This window comes from Ooceraea biroi, chromosome 1 (genome assembly GCF_003672135.1).
Source record: "Ooceraea biroi isolate clonal line C1 chromosome 1, Obir_v5.4, whole genome shotgun sequence".
Taxonomy (NCBI): Eukaryota; Metazoa; Arthropoda; class Insecta; order Hymenoptera; family Formicidae; genus Ooceraea; species Ooceraea biroi.
The window spans coordinates 15,887,822-15,902,259 of NC_039506.1; the positions used below are offsets into that span (position 1 = coordinate 15,887,822).

At 42.8% G+C, this 14,438-nt stretch overlaps 2 protein-coding genes across 2 annotated transcripts; one reads left to right on the forward strand and one right to left on the reverse strand.

Moving 5' to 3' along the window:
* The first annotated feature begins 374 nt into the window (after positions 1-374).
* Positions 375-2,536, forward strand: LOC105274894 (protein Peter pan). The gene is made up of 6 exons (XM_026969978.1): positions 375-633; positions 858-1,138; positions 1,223-1,433; positions 1,507-1,833; positions 1,951-2,284; positions 2,394-2,536. The coding sequence occupies exons 1-6, from the start codon at positions 616-618 to the stop codon at positions 2,477-2,479; spliced, it is 1,257 nt and encodes a 418-aa protein (XP_026825779.1). The 5' UTR covers positions 375-615; the 3' UTR covers positions 2,480-2,536.
* Positions 2,537-3,007: 471 nt separating this feature from the next.
* Positions 3,008-13,438, reverse strand: LOC105274895 (centromere-associated protein E). The gene is made up of 10 exons (XM_011331366.3): positions 13,140-13,438; positions 12,551-12,785; positions 12,187-12,421; positions 11,752-12,083; positions 11,099-11,216; positions 10,612-10,918; positions 10,261-10,492; positions 4,295-10,178; positions 4,003-4,173; positions 3,008-3,612 (listed from the first exon to the last, which is right to left on the reverse strand). The coding sequence occupies exons 1-10, from the start codon at positions 13,291-13,293 to the stop codon at positions 3,478-3,480; spliced, it is 7,803 nt and encodes a 2,600-aa protein (XP_011329668.1). The 5' UTR covers positions 13,294-13,438; the 3' UTR covers positions 3,008-3,477.
* Positions 13,439-14,438: the final 1,000 nt, after the last annotated feature.

Sequence of the window (14,438 nt, forward strand, 5' to 3'; positions counted from 1 at the left end):
ATATTAATCTTTCACGTTGTATTATTTGAAAATAAAAAATTTTTCTATTTATTATAAAAATATATTATCTAAGAATAAAAGGCTTTGTTTCTTATGCATTATTGAGCCATACTACTTCAGAATATAGCTATGTCTAATCTTCGTTGAGTCATTCTACTAGCTCATTTTTTTTATTATAAGAAAAATGCCATAAGAACAAGCTTATTTGGCATTTACTGCCTCATTTTTCGAACCGCGAAAACCATAGACATAAGGCCGTGATGCTATCTACTAGAATTTGTTCGAACTAATAGATATAGTTGCAGTAAATACAGGTAGATGACGCCACGGCCCCGAGAATTGCTCGAGTTCAGAAAATGCAATTCAAGAAACTTACGCTAGGCGCGCTCACTGTTTTTTAAAGAAGCAACAGTGTTTATAACCTAAACCTAAACTTCAGTTTAAATTTAGACAAAATAAATGTATAGAAGTGTTATTATATTAAATAGATTTAAAATAAGTAATTAGAATATGTTTTTCTTCTTTTATCTGTCTTAAAACTTTCTTTTTTTATAAAGTTTATAAAGTTCTGACCACGTGGTAAAATAGTTAACCTGTTCAAATCTAAGTAGAAAAATGGCTCGTAAAAAGAAGGTAATATTTTTGTTACTTTTTAAAGTGCACTTATAATCTAATAGTTTAAAAATATTATAATAAAAAAATTATAATCTAATAGTTTAAAAAATATTAAACTTTACTAAACATTGATACACAGGTTATATGTACAACAAGTAATCACTTTGCGTATTCGAAGATAATATAAAATGCATCATGTTTTAAATTATTTATTAAAACGTTTATTCAAACATTCTGTACAGGGTCGATGTGTAAAACGGAATAATCAGATAAATGTGGGCGAGAAGGAAGAGGTGGTGAAAGCACCTCATTCTTTCGTACTTCACCGTGGTTTGCCAGGGGAACACATCGTCGAGCTCACTAAGGATTTCCGCAAAGTTATGGAGCCATTTACAGCTTCATCTCTGAAGGCTCGGAAGAAAAATTCTATCAAAGACTTTGTGTCAATTTCCAGTATACTTCACGTCACTCACATGTATATATTTACAAAAACGGAGCTGGGAATGTATCTTAAAATTTGCAAGTACCGTATCCATTTCTATTGAAGCTTCATTAATGAATCTTTAATTGTTCTTCTTGGAAAACTAATTCTAAAATTTTATTTTAGATTGCCAAGGGGACCCACTCTTACATTCAAGATACACAGCTTCTCTCTGGCACGAGATGTGATATCCATGTTGAAGAAGCAGATGGTCTACGAAGAAGCCTTCCAAAATGCCCCACTATCAATCCTGAATAATTTCTCTGGCGAGGGCATGCATCAGAAACTCGTAGCTTCCATGTTCCAGAATATGTTCCCGACCATAAACTTGACTACTGTGAGTGTGATCCATCGTAACAAACTGAAAAGTGAAGAAGACACATTCTTAATCTTCAATTATAATTTTGCAGGTTAATTTGAGCACCATTCGCCGTTGCGTATGTTTAAATTACAACACGACGTCAAAAACTATCGACTTCAGGCATTATGCAATTAAAGTTGTGCCGGTGGGCCTATCAAGGGGCGTCAAAAAGTTGGTGCAAGCCAGAATTCCAAACTTGTCCAAGTGTCAGGACATTTCAGACTTTTTAACGAAACCGACCATGTCTGAAAGTGAAGCGGAAGACGATGAAACCAGTCACGTTACGCTGCCACAAAAATTATCCTCGAGAGGAAATCACGCAAATTCCAAGAGTGCGATTAGATTATCCGAGTTGGGACCAAGACTGACGCTTCAGGTTTAATATCTTTTTAAATATTATTTAAAAAATTGTTTATTAATCAATGAAGCTAATATCGTAATAATTTCGTATATTTTACTCTTTTTGCGTAACGTTAAATTAAATCTGTGTTAGTTAATCAAAGTGGAAAATGGGCTGCTCGACGGAGAAGTGCTTTTCCATGAACTTGTGTTCAAAACGGAGGAGGAAAAACTTGCGCTCGAAAAGAGGAGAGAACAGAAGAGGAAATTGAAAGAAAAAAGGAAGAAGATACAAGAGCAGAATAAGAAGCAGAAAGAAGAGCAGAAGCAGGCACATAAAGAGAAGTCACTCAAGGGAATTCTAAAGAAAAAGGAGAGTGACGTACTCTTACAAAAAATTGCAAAAGAATCAGTCGAAAAGAGCGAGTTAGAGGAAGATGACGACACGCAATATTATCGTGAAGAAGTCGGAGAAGAACCTGACAAAGGTATTGTAATATTAAATACTAAATAATATTATATAATACTTATCAATATCATATAAAGTAATTTAGAATACTCGACTTCCTTATAATTTAACAATGTTTTCTGTTTCAGACCTATTCCAAGGGAAAACTGGTACGAAAAGGCCACACAAACACATAGCGAGATACAAATCAAAGAGAGCAAAACTCGACAAGTAAAATGAAAGAATTGTAAAACCTGCAAAATAGTTGTAATAAAAAATGATATATTTCAAAGTCGACTATCTTTACAATGTGACTTTATGACGTCAAAGGCGAAGAATAACGTTAAAATTCTTGCGTCACAGCTGTAAAATGTGCTAAAAATTTTGATATCTCTCTGATATATTCTGTAGAACTATAAAATAATTCTCGATATATCATACATTTTTCATCATAAATTTTTCAGTTTTCACGGTTCTGACAACTGAGCTATAAGATTTAATACATAATAAACGATTTTAACACCGTGCCATCAATAAAACAAAGTTTTCGATACATTTCGCGCTCCTAAAGATGATAAAACTTTTAATCTTTGATAGGAAAAGTGAAAACTAAAGCGATAGGAACGCAAGAAACTTTTCGTTACACACTGCCACGTTTGAACCTCCAACTTTTCTCACCTGTGGCATCAGATTCCAGCATCGTCTATTGTCTATTTACTATAAACTTCTTTCTGTCTATTATAACAAAATATAAGACAATTAATACTGTTTTCTTCGATATATTGTAATACACCAGAAGGTACAATACTATTACAACCGCCGATTAATCGGTATTAATAATACTTTCATATGTACATTCTATGTTTCCTGATAAGATAAATCTAGTTATATCACAGGCGGTACTATATTGAATGTAGTACTACATTGTGCGTCTTCAGAAATGTATAGTTGGCACAAAAATATATTGTTACTATCTTTGACAAACGTATAAAACAATTAATCGAGAAACTCGTATCTGCAGTATAAAAATATCGAACTATATTGTGCACATTGTCGCAGTCCTTAAAAATATTTACACTAGTATGACACATAAACTTAAAAATCTATTATTAGGTAATTATTTTAATTTAGGCGCGCGATAAAACGATTGAGGAAAATAATGCGATATTTTAAATCAACAAGGGGAGAGGAGGTTTTTGGTCTTTATAGCAATGTGGGAAACCTCTCGTTGGATTATGAACTGGAATGCTGCAACATTTCTAACTCCGCTATGCGCTTTTCGTATTCCTTTATAATCTTGGTCCGAGAGCGACACAGATCCTTCATGAGCGTCTTCTCCTTCTCCAATTTCCGTATTTTTATATCATCCTGTAAAAAATGAGACAACAATAATGTGGCAATAGTATTGAACGACTAATAAAACACATTTGCATGTATTTTCATTTCTTCTATTTTCAGGACATGTGGCGACATGATGCCTACCGAAAGGCAGCCAGCCACCACAAGGAAAGTGGCAAACAACCCCGAGGAAGAGACAAATAACTCAAGTAATCTCCCGATAGAGGGAGATTCGGGAACAACATTTCTCGCAAGAGACAAATTTAACGAGAAGGTTAATAGACTTGCGAGAACGATGATCTGAAACAGCAGTTGCTGTTGTCGTTCAACACTTTCCTTGTGGTGGCTGGCTGCCTTTCGGTAGACGCCATGTCGCCACAGGACACAATCATTGATTGCAGTTACTTGATGTATACTTACAGCAATTATACCACTACTCGTGCTACAAAATCGCACCACGTTGTTGGGAATCGTCTGACATGCTTGATTTCGCTTATTCATGAATCTCTGCTTGCACGCATCGCATTCTTTCGCGCACGTACGCAGCATGGCCGTCTGCAGCCGCTTAACTTCCGCCTTTAATTCGCTATTCTGTAAAAATAGCGTTATGTTTTAATCAAAATGTAATTAAAATAATTATCACGATTATAATGAGATAGAATAGAGTATGAATAAAGTTGATTATATAAAAATACAATAAAATATGCTTTACCTTATTTTGATATGCCAGCAGTTGCTCCTGCAGCTCTTTACACTTCTCCTGATAAGGATAACTTCCGCTTAGTATCTGCAACTCTAACGTCGCGATCTTCCCGTTCTTCGACACGATTTCCAGTTGCAGCTCCCGTATCTTGGTCTCCAAATTCTCGGAGGACACGTCTGTCCTCGGCGTGGATCGTGTTTGAACATCTGGATTTTTCTTCTTCAAGGCCTCGATCGTCTCGTGCAACGCCTCGACCTCAGCACGACACGTGTACAGCTGATCCTGGAGCCTCGTATTCTCGGCGTCGTGCTCGCGAATCACCTCCGCCAGCTCGTCCGATTCATGGTCAAGCTCCGCGTTCTTCTCCGTCAGTTGCTTGATCTCATCGGCGCATTTCTCCATCTCCTTGTTCCTCTGATTCAATTGGAACTTCGTCGCCTCCAGCTCCAGGGCGATCTGGTTTTTTTCTCGCACCAGCGCGTCATGCTTCTCGTAGCTGTTGCCGTCGTGCTTGAACTTGTATGACGACAGCGTTTCTTTCAGTTCCTGATTCTCCCTACATATCGCATCATGTTGACTATTTAAGGTGACCAGCTGCTTCATCAAGTCCGTCTTGGCGGCCTGCAGCTCCGTTATCCGATTGCTGGCACCGTCCAGGTTGTTCCGCAAAGATCTGTTCAGGTCCTTCAGCTCTTCCATTTGTTCTTCCGCTTGAATCTTACTCGTGCTGTTCCTCACTCGCCTCTCCAACGACCCGCACTTGCGCTCCAACGTCGCGTGATTGTCCCGCAGAGCGTCCATCTCCTCCGTCAAAGCGGCATTCTTGTTGTTCAGCTCGGCGATCTGCTTGTTCAACTCGACGTTCTTCAGTTCCTCAAAACTCAACTGATCCTTAAGCCGGTCGAACTCCTGCGTGTTCTGCATTTTCAATCTCTCTATCTCGATCTTGTATTGCTCTGTGCAGGCTTTGCGCTCATTGATCTGTTGCTTCAGCAGCTTGTTCTCCGGCACGATAATCTCGAGATTAGTCTTATATTCTGTTAGCTCGTCATTCTTGGTCTTCAGGTGTCCCGTGATTTCGTCGATGCGCAATTTGTTCTCCTTCAACTCCCGAGTCAGCTCGTTGTATGCTTCCGTGAGTTGTTCCGACTCGGCCTGCATTTTCTGAATAATCTGATTGCTCTTCATCAGTTCGCTAGTCTTCAAGTCGATGATGTTCTCCAGCTGTTTCCGATTAGCTTCGAGACCCTCGATGTTGTTCGTTTGCTCCATATTCTTTGTCTTAAACGAGTCGATCGTACACGTGAGCTCCTCTATCCGCATGTTGAACGCCTCCTTCTCCGTTTTCAGCTTCATCTGGAACTCGGTTTCCTTACTCTTGATCATCTCCTGCGCCTGTTTCTGCCGCTTCTGCGCGATGACGACGGCTTCTCCGTTCTCAGTATCAATCTTGGAATATTTCCTGAGCTCGGTTTGCACGTTACAGTAGTCCGCCTCGAGCAGGCTGATCTTCTCTGTCAACGCATCCCTGTCGCGATCTCTTTCCTCCAGAAGCTGTTGCACACGCGCGACCTCCTTCTGCAACCAATCAACTGCGGATTCCTGCGCGGACAAGTCTCCCTGAAGCTTCTCGATCTCATTCTCCAGTTCCTTCGCCCAAAGCGTCGTACGCTTCTCCGAGTCGACGCTCTGCCGCTTCTCGTCCTCGAGCTTCTGCCTCTCCTTGTCGAAGGTCTCGCGTATCGTTCGCACGATCTCCTTCTCTTTTGCCAGAATTGTATGTACGAATATCTGAAACAACTCGTCTACCGACTTATCCAGGAATCCTTGAGTCTCTGTTATAGGTTTGAGCGCTCTGATCTCCCTGATGATGCTGTTCGAAGTGTCGTTCAACACTTTCTTCATGTTCTTATAATCGTCGCAAAGCGTCTTATCTTGTTGAACCTTGGAGTCGTATTTGTTCCTCACTTTTTCGAATTTCTCTTCTATATCACGTAGTTTAATCAACTCCTGTTTCAGATAATCGTTCTCGCAAGTGTATCTATTTATCTTCTCGTTAAGTTCTGTTAGTTTATTTTCTGATTCTCTCGAATAAGCGACAAGTTCCTGCTCGACGGTCGATTTAGAGTCGGACAACTCTTTGTTCTTGACTTTCAGCAATTCCAGTTTCCTCTCGTACTCCTCTTCCAGAGAATTGTTGCCATTATCAAGCTCCTTCCGGTGTTCCTTTATCACATCCAGCTCGTGCTGCAGACAGGCTAGACTTTGACGTAATTCGTTTATCATGCGTTCCTTCAGCGCTTTATCTTCCTTCAAGTTCTCCGCGTCGATCTCAAGAATCAGTTTCGCGTTCTCTATCTCTTTATACTGGACGGTAAACTCCTGCAGCTTTTTCGTCAGATCTGCTATCTCGTTCTCGAGGATCTTCACTTTTTCCAGCGCGCTCATTTGCGAATGTTCGTTCTCAGACAGCTTCTGCAGTAGATTTTCATTAGCGGTCCTTAACGAATTGATCTCAACTAGTAGAGAGTCCCTCTCACCAGTAAATTTGGCGAGATCCGTTTTGACGCTCACGTTGTTCTTCTTGATTGTCTCGAATTCGCTTTGCAGGTCGTTCATGACTTTCATGACGTTGTCCAATCTCGTTCTATTCGGAGATTTCTTAACTGAGCTGAGATTCGGGTTGTCATTCGCCGCGTCCGTGATAGAACTGTTGTGCAGTTCCTCGATCTCGTTGCACTTTTCTTTGTACAGATCCGACAATTTGTTGTGCTCCTCCTTCAGAGTTTGCAGTTCACTGTTCAGAGATTGAAGCCGATCTTCGACGTAGCTGACATTCAAGTTCTCGGAGACACTCGCGTTCAGCGAGGAACTGCACAAGCTCAAGTTCATGTCCTCTTTGGCCTTCATAATGAGCGCGTCGCTCCTCGCGGACTTGCAGTCGAACTTCCTCTGCAAGTCTTCCAGCTTGTGACTGAGAGATTTCACTTCGAGCTTCAGCATTCTTCGACTCTCGTTCAGCTCCTTCAGATGCGTGCACTGAATGCAGGTACTTAGTTTCAGTTCGCTGAGCCTCCTGTTGAGATGCGTGAGATGATTAACTTCCTCTTGCAGATTTACAATCTTTGTTTCGCCATTGTTGTCCTTTGTAGATTCATCATTGGCTGTTACATCGTTCAAGATTGCGGTATTGTTGAACAACGTCGACAAATGTAAAGTCGTATCGTTAATCTTTCGCGCGTCATCCAGCTCTTCTAGAGTCTCCATCAACTGATTGGACATTTTGGCATACTCCTCGGTTAAAACGTTCGCGTTAACTTTTAGTTCCATTACCTCGGTCTTCAGCAAGGTATTCTCCGTTCTCAGCTGCTCTGCGTCGTCATCATTAACGTCCTCTTTGCTTTCCAACGATAATTTCAGTTTACTTTCTAAAATTGTGCACTCTTGTCTCAAGCCATCGTTCTCTTCAATTTTGTCCATCAATGCAGTGGAAAGATCATTGTAGTCGTTTGTCAGGCAGTTGTATTTCTCCGTAAGGTCCGTTAATTTGTCCTGGTACATGCAGTCGTGCTCGTATAATAACGACTTGCTCTCCTTCAGCGTTTCGAGCTCGTTCATCCTCTCCGCGACGATGGACAACAGTTCCGTATTCTTCGCCGTCAACGCGCTGAGCTGTTCCTCATACTGGAGGGTGATCTGCTTCTCGTCCAGGTTTTCTTCCGTTATCCTCGAACGGAGACTTCTCATCTGCTCGCTGAGTATTGCCAAGTTGCTCTCCGCGTTCAGCTTCTCGTCCACGACCTTCGAGTTTCGCGCGTACAGCTCATCGATTGTCTGTTGGAAGCTGCTCGCCGACTTCTCCGCGCACTCTTTCTCCGCCGAGAGTTTACTCGCCAGCTCGCTGTTCTCGTTTGTTAAGAGATATATGGTCTCCTGCAGATTTATTATGTCCGTCTTCATGCTGTGCACGTCATGTTTGATCTCATCCAGTTCTTGATTCTTTAGGAAGAGGTCCATGGTCAATCGCGCGCTATCCTCTTCCGAAGATATCCTCGAGCTCGACAAATCGCCTATGATCCTTGAATCGCTCAAGTCATGTTCGTGATCCGACGTCACCGATTTTGTCGACATGTGTTCCTTCAGATGTGTATTCTCTCTTTGAAGATCCTTGACGATGGCCTGCAGATCGTTTATACGATGTTTTAGATGATTCACTTCGTCATCGTTGCAATTATCCTTTGTGTCAGGACTCTTCAGCGGTTGTTCAGGCAATTTTTCAGGCACTCGCTCTTGCTCGCCTTTCTCGAACGCCAATTCCTCGACCTGCGTTTCCTCCGGTTCTTGAATTCGTTGCGATTGTCGTTCGTTCGGTTCATCTTCCGGCAAAATACCTTGCTCTGCCTTGGCTAGCTTCTCTTGCAGCTCGCGGACCGTGCATTCGAACTCGGTCGTTCTCGACGTGAGACACTCGATCTCCCTTTCCAGATCATGACTCTTCTGCAACTGCGATTCTTGCTCGTTTATTCGGTTCTGCATCATATTGTTACGCAATTCCGCCTTACGCGACTTCTCTTGCAACTCGCAAATCGTGTCCTCCAGCTTGCTCCTTTCAAGCGCGAAGCTCTCCGTACATTTTCTCTGCTCGTCAGTGGCTCTCTGCGTTTCCACTTGCCGTAGGCTCAACTCCTCCTCGATCGAACTGTTGCGCAACTCTGTTTCCTTCAGTTTTTCCTGCAGTTCAGAAATAACACGCTCGTGCTTACTGATCGCATGCTCACTCGATGCACGTGTTTCATTCGTGACTTCCAGATCGTCGATCTTGCGCGTGTCTGCTTCGTTTTCCCTTGCAGCATCCTGCATTTGCTTCTCCAGCTCTTTATCAGTTTCGTGCGTGTTTTGCTGATCCACTTGACTGCTCATCGCGTCAGCTGCCACTTCTGCTTCCGACAGTTTCTTTTGCAGTTCGCCGATAGTAAGTTCAAATTCGTGCCTCTCGGACGTGAGTCGTTCGATCTGCTCTTCTTGACCCTGTAACCTCTGAATCTCCTCTTGCTGTTCGTTCAATTTACTCGTTATGGAATTATTGATCTCCTCGGTTTCTCTCAGTTTGTCTTGCATTTCGCCAACGGTACGTTCGAGCACGCTCTTCTCGGATGTAAGACTGTTGACCTGCGTCTCCAGGTCCTGGAGATTCTGCAGCACCGACTGCTGCTCACTCAATTGATCTTTCATCGAATTATTGCACGATTCGGCTTCCGTCAACTTGTCCTGCAGGTCAGCTACTTTACGTTGCAACTCGTCTTTCTCGGACACCAGAGCAGCGATTCGAGTTTCCAGCGCTGACTGCCGGTCCTCCAACGCCTCGGACGGCGTTTGTACAACTGATGTTTCTCCGTTCGGCGTCGCTAACTTGTCTTCCAGTAAAACGTTACGTCGCTCGGATTCGTTGAGCTTCTTCCGCAAGTCGGACGCGACGTGCTCGTAACTGTCCCTCTCGGCCGTAAGAAGAGATACCTGTTTCCGTAGCTCCGGGACGTTCTGCGCCTCCATCTGCTGCGTGGACAACTGCGCTATTCTCTTCTCGAGCTCCGGCACCTTTTGCAGCTTATTCGTCTGCGCCTGTACTTGCTCCTCCGCCATGGCGCAACGCAATTCGGCCGCAGTCAGCTTCTTGCGAAGATCGGACGCAATGTGCTCGAAGTTCTCCTTGTCGGATACGATGTTCTGCATCTCCCTCTCCAACTTCGATAATCTCGCGAGTTTATTCTTTAGATCGTCTTCGTGGTCTTGGACGAACACTTGTTTCTCCAGGGTCGTGTATTCTTCAAGTTGCGAAAATTCCTCTGCTAAATGGCGGATCTGGTTCCGTAGAACCTCCCTCGGTGTACCGGGACTTTTTTTGGAAATTATGAAAATAGATAAATGATCGCGAGATAAAGGAAACACGGGGAGATTTATTTCTCTGCGCTGCTTACCTGACAGTCTGAGTGGCCGAGGTGGTCTTCTCAGGGGTGGCGTTGCAATTCTCTGGGTTGCTGGGCCCAGGATTTTGTACTGCGTTATCCGCGAACCTGACACGATTCTGCCGACGATACGTGATGAACGAGTCCTCATCGCTGTTCAACGCTGAATCTTCATCGTTCTGCAACGAATCCTCCTCGTTCTTTATAAGCTCCAGCTCGAAGTCGGCATAAGCAATCTGGAACGCTGCGAAAATAATGCATGTGATTTCAACGTTTCAGTTTCAACATTTTGGTTTATTTTATTGCCTCATTAATCGATAAATATTTGCAAGCTTGCGTCACGTAAAAATCGACTCAACTCACATGTTTCGGTAATGTTCGGCGACTTTCCGTTGTACGATTTGACGGGTGACATCTCTTTAATCGGCGACAAATTCGCGCACGGTTGAAACGTGGACATGCTCAGCTTGTAGGCACCACTAGCACACCAGGTTTGTCTCCTTTTCGCTTTATGCTTGAACGATTGCGCGTTATTGCGAGTATCACCGTTGACTATCCGAGTTTGCAACATTTTGATACGCTTCTCAAGATACCGATTCACGCGATCCTTTTCTTGCATTTTACTTTCCATCTCGAGAAAATCGGTCGTCCCAGCTAGTTGCTTCATTTTCTGCACAGAGGTAAAGTCATTGTATAAGCACATAGATACATAAGGTAATCGTCTTGTACGAGAGTCTTATCTTTTGTTGCAATAAAATCAACAAATTCAGCCTTCAAAATACCGACATATTGTATATCTTCTATAGCAATCAAGTGAAGAAGCTGTAACTTGCAACGATTTAATACTTACTTCTAATTCTACATTTAACATATCAATCTGTTTTGCATAACGCTTGAGAAGTACACCATCGGACATGACTTCGTTCAGTTCAGGTTTATTTTTGATGTTTCTGGCCCTTGACGCAAACCTAAACAATGAAATAGTATTATAGTTTGAAGGACCAGATAGATTGTTAAGTGGACAAACGGATAGAGGTCGAGAAAGTAACTCTGGGTGATGGGTAAACGACTTTCTTTATTCGAGATTGATGCCAACACGTTCGATTCGAGTGCTATGGTACGAATCACGATAATAATAACCGAAACAAAGAAAGTTGGTGAGACATGGTTCCTCCCTATTCCACGTAAAGTCCGAGAGAGTCCGATTGAGAGGCTCGATGACAACAAACATGACTCAAGGACGAGACAAATACGGAGACCGATCAGCTAATGATTCGACAAGTCATGCTTAGCGAGGAGAATCCATGTCCCAGGTGATGCTGAAGGTAGTCGAGGTTAATGCAATATAACAATGATTAAATAAAGTATGAATTGTCGGTAAGATGCAATACTAATCCTTCTTACTTCTCCCCCTTTCTTGTTATCGTAACAATTATCAAAACATGTTACGCTGTACATGTGCCAATTATTTAAATTACGACCAAAAGTATATAAAATACTTACGACAGTGTGCATTGGGTTTCGTCCAGCGCGGCCGGTGTTACCGCACATATTATCGCCGTCATCGCGTTTCCGCCCAGCGAAGTCTGAAGCAATCTTGTCAATTTGCTGTCGCGGAAGTTTATATATTTCTGCGCGTCTTGCGACTCGCTCAGTTGCTTGATCACCAACGCCAACGTGGACAGGGACAAGTTAATGTGGCATCCCTCCTTAAAACGCTCGCCAGTGGCGCCTGTTTGCCGCGCTTTCTCCGAGCCAGCGAGATCCACCAGATTTAACTGCGACACTTGTACTGCACCATCCGAGTCAGCCTCAGCTTCTCGACTCTCGATCGTCTATAACAATTATAACACACAGATTGTTACTAACAATTTCATTTAAATATTTTTAAAATAATTTTCATGTAAAATTAGAAAAAAGAAAATCTGGCATTCTTACAATTCTAAATATTGTATGGCTCCTACTGCTGCGCTCGTTCATGTTTGTCTCGCCTATCCGCCTGTTCTTATTACCCTTGTTCATTATCAACATAACATTCTCTGGACTGTTTGTAACCTCCTCCTTGCACTTCACAAATACCTGGCCGTTTACGTCTTCGTGTACTTTGAGATCCACTACATTCTTGTTCAAGAGATCGTTGACTCTCTCGTTGTATATTTCTAAGTAGGATACTCTGAAAAGTTACATAAATAATAATTAACGAAAAGTTGCAAACCTTTTAACAAGGCGTCTATACTTGTATGCAGATAAGAGAATTTCCTCAATAACAGATAAGATAACTTTCGACACTTTTTTGGCTAACCTCAATAAAAATTCGCGTTCTGGGATGTTGGCTATTGCCTCGAACATGTGGTCGATCGCCAACGGTATTATACCAGGTTCCTCCAAGGCACCCATCATCGTATACGTTTTACCCGAACTGGTCTGTCCATAGGCAAACACGGTGCCATTAAATCCATTGACGGCAGCGTTGACGATAGGCTTTACAGTCGTGCTGAACACTGTGTCGTTAGTGGCACTCGTATCGAAGATGTGATCTGTAAATACGACATCACGAGTCATGCATCAACACAGCCATGACGTGGATCCCATTCAAGACAAAGGACGATAAACGGAAGAAAAAAAACGAACGTACAAATTATAACCGCTACGCGCAGAAATCGGAATAAACCTTTTTCGACTGCATCATGCAGCTTCTCTTATTCGATTTTGTAACGAGATAGACACGTAAGTGTGCAGGGAAACCATAGACAAAGATCGGGAGACAGTTCAAGGATGAATGTCGTGAGAGAAATTACACGGCGATTTTCGAGAAGAGTGCAATAGGACGAGTGAAACATTTTGAACTCTGAGTTCTGTGCATCTTAAGGATTGATGGGTCAGCGTCGTACCGAACTCGAATCCACCATCGCTCCGCTTCCTCATCTCCGCGTCAACAGCCACGATGGTGTTGCCCTGTACCGACCATTGCATCGGCAAGTTTTCATCTCTCTCCCGCTTGATGAGCGGCCTGACCTTGATGGCCACTTTAATGCTGTCCGACATCGCGAGTGAGCCACGTGTTTCGGCAATTTACTCAAGGGGAATCAGTCTTATCGTCGCATTCGAACGACACACACGCGCACGACCGGGCACTGCATCGCCAACAGTCCGCGGAAAACTGAACGCTCGTTGCGCCCCGTTCAAATTCAAATCACGTGCCGCTACGCATGCGTCGCTACTGCTGCCCCATCACGGCCGGAGTCCTAAACATAAAAGAAACGCGAATGGCACCCCTGCCCGCCGTCAGCGCCGCCAACTTAGGCCGCAGCAGTGCTGCTGCGGCGTAATCCATCGAAATGCCGACCGTAGAGAGAAATTCGGCGACGATCGTAACGCCAGCTCGCGAACGCGTCGATAAATCGCGAGTGACTTGGACGATCACGTGACCTGGCGACCCCTCGATATTCGGCGGCGCGCGTATGGTATGGACAGAGAGAAACCTGAGAGCGGCCACCAGCCTCCACGGGCACATTTCCTGACGTTTGACGCGCCGCCTGACAAAGTGCACGTGAACTAGTTCGTTACGCTCGGTAATGATACATGATTCGTGTCCAAACTATTCATAAGGAAGTTTTCCCATGTAAACTCTACTTTCGAACGAGTCATAGTGCGTTCGAAAGGGAAGGTAAAAATATTAATGTCGTGTTCGAGGGTTTGGGTGTATGAGCCTTGGTTTCGGAGAAATTTACATCTAAAAGTGAGCATTTTCCAGCGGTACGAAAAGTACCATGAATAGCTAGAATTCGGCGTGAAGCGCGGTAGTCTAGTGGCTCAGCGCGAGACTCGTATTTTGCCATCCGCGCAAGTTGGGTTCGAGACCGAGTTGTGATAATTTTTTTTCTTCGGATTTTTGTTTCTTTGTGTTTGCATTATATGTTTTTATTATGTAAATAATAAATTATTATGTAAATAATGATTTATTATGTTTTATTATATTTTGGAGGTATACGTATATGTATGAGACATAAACATATACATTTAACATTTGTAAACTTTTTATTTATTTATATAGTTTGTATACTGTCGAGTGTTTATTTATTATAAAATTCTGACTCATTAAAAAAAAGTGTCACAACCTCTGTGCCTATGACTGTACCAGTGTTGCGGATGAAAATTTATATAAAAGCATTTGTTTTTTATGCTTTTAT